Source organism: Plasmodium reichenowi, chromosome 14, assembly GCF_001601855.1.
Source record: "Plasmodium reichenowi strain SY57 chromosome 14, whole genome shotgun sequence".
In the NCBI taxonomy this organism is placed as follows: Eukaryota; Apicomplexa; class Aconoidasida; order Haemosporida; family Plasmodiidae; genus Plasmodium; species Plasmodium reichenowi.
In genome coordinates this window covers 641027-643192 of record NC_033659.1, presented here as the reverse complement: position 1 = coordinate 643192, position 2166 = coordinate 641027, and the positions used below count along the sequence as shown (strand labels likewise).

At 23.5% G+C, this 2166-nt stretch overlaps 1 protein-coding gene across 1 annotated transcript in view; it reads right to left on the bottom strand.

Annotated features, from left to right (window-relative positions):
- Positions 1 to 319: 319 nt before the first annotated feature.
- PRSY57_1416100 (lysine--tRNA ligase, putative) overlaps positions 320 to 2166 on the bottom strand; it is a gene marked incomplete at both ends in the record, with an annotated part of 2025 nt that continues 178 nt past the window's right edge. Inside the window, one exon of the mRNA XM_012909778.1 lies at positions 320 to 2166. This exon is cut by the window's right edge and continues 178 nt beyond it. Coding sequence (XP_012765232.1) covers positions 320 to 2166 — 1847 coding nt within the window.

Below are 2166 nucleotides of genomic sequence, written 5' to 3'. Positions count from 1 at the left end.
TGATTGAGCATAATATAAAGAATAACAAACAGTTTTTAATTTAAAAATTCATTCGAAAAAATAACAGTTTTATAGTTGACAAAAAAAATAAAATAAATAAAAATATATACATATATATATATATATATATATATATAATAAGGTTTATTTTTATTATTATGATTTTACAAATGATTATAAAAAGAAATGAAAAAGGCTTCAAAAATAATTCATATAATGCATATGATGTTATACTGCAGGGGTTAAAATAAAACAATAAAAATAAATAAATAAATATATATATATATATATATATATACATTTTTTTGTGGAGGCATATTTAATCTTTCCCATGTGGTTTTATGATTGGAAACGATACAATATTTTTAATCGTATTTGTATTCGTAAATAACATACACAAACGGTCTATACCTATTCCTAGTCCTCCTGTTGGTGGTAATCCATGAGCCAAAGCTGTTACATAATCATAATCTATTTGATTATTATCACTCTTTTTATTTTCATCATATATGTTAGTTGTATTTTCTTTATTAGGTACTTCCTTAATGCTTTGATCAGTTTCATTATGATTACTTTTATATTGATCATCAGAAAACGTTGTAGGAATACCCACATTTTTTTCATTTGTTTTAATCATATTTTTCAAGGCAAATTGAGAAAGGAATTTTTTTTCCTGTATTAAAGCATTAGCTTCTTCAGAATATCCATTAGCTATTTCCATTTGTCCTATATATGTTTCAAATCTTTCGGATAATCTACTGTTTTTGTTTAACGTTTTGGCTAGTGGTGATGTATCAGATGGTAAGTGATATATATGTATAGGTTCATGTGGTAAATATGGTTCAACTTTTTTTTTGAAAACTTCTTCTACAATTAAGCCCCAATTTAATTGTTGTTTTGGTTGATCAAAATGTATGTTTAATTTATTGGCTTCATCATATGCTTCATCAAATGAGAGCTTTAAAAAATTAATTGATGTATAATCTTTTAGTATTTTAATGAATGATATTTTTTTCCACTTATTGTTCATATTAATATTTTCTTTTTTTTCTTTTGTGTTTGAATTTGATGAATTAATATTTGAAAGATAAGGGAATTTTTTAAAAAGGTGTTTTATTATTTTTTCAACAAAATTCATCATATATTTATAATTAGTATAGGATTTATATATTTCTAACATGGTAAATTCTGGATTATGTATAGAACTTAAACCTTCATTACGAAAACATTTACTTAATTCAAATATTTGTTCTGAGATGCCACTTACAATTAATTTTTTTAAAAATAATTCTGGAGATATACGTAAATACAATATTAAATTTAGAGATTTTAAATATGTTTCAAATGGTTTCGCTGTAGCTCCTCCTGGTATTAATTGTAATATAGGTGTATCCACTTCAAGAAAATTACGTTTTAATAAATATTTTCTTATTTCTTGGATTATATCATATCGTGTTTTTATTTTCTCTTTTTGATCGTTGTTAGTTAAAAAATCTAAGTATCGCTTTCTATATTTATATTCTACATCTTTCATTCCTTTGTACTTATCTGGTAATGGTAATAAAGATTTGCTAAGCATATAAATATCTTTGACGTGTAATGTTATTTCACCTCTTAGAGTTTTTCGAACAAAGCCTTTAACAGCTACAAAATCACCAAGTTCAATAATTTTCCTTGCCATTATTTGATTATTATATGTCTCATATTTTTCATTGTAACTTTGATCTTTTATCACATAATCACTGTTATTTGTTTTATTATTTTTAGATGAAATGGACGAAACGATATTGTTTTCGATATGATATTTATTTGGTGCTTCTTCTATTTTATTATTATTTATCTTTTTATTATCATTTTTTTTTCCTTTGATAGGTAAATCTTCATCTAAATATATTTGTATATTTGCTTCGTCATCTTGTATGTTCATAAACATACCATTATTTCGTTTAATGGTTACTCTGCCATATATTACATATATTTTATCATCCCTTTCTCCATCTTTTAAATGTTCGAATTTTTTTTTTAGATCATCTATCTTTATATTTCTTTTTATAAAAGAGGATGGATAAGCATCAATATTTAAAGCATCTGATAAAATATGTAATTTCTTTACTCTTTCATGAAATTCTTTTCCATGATTATACAAGGAAAAATGTTTTTTTTTTT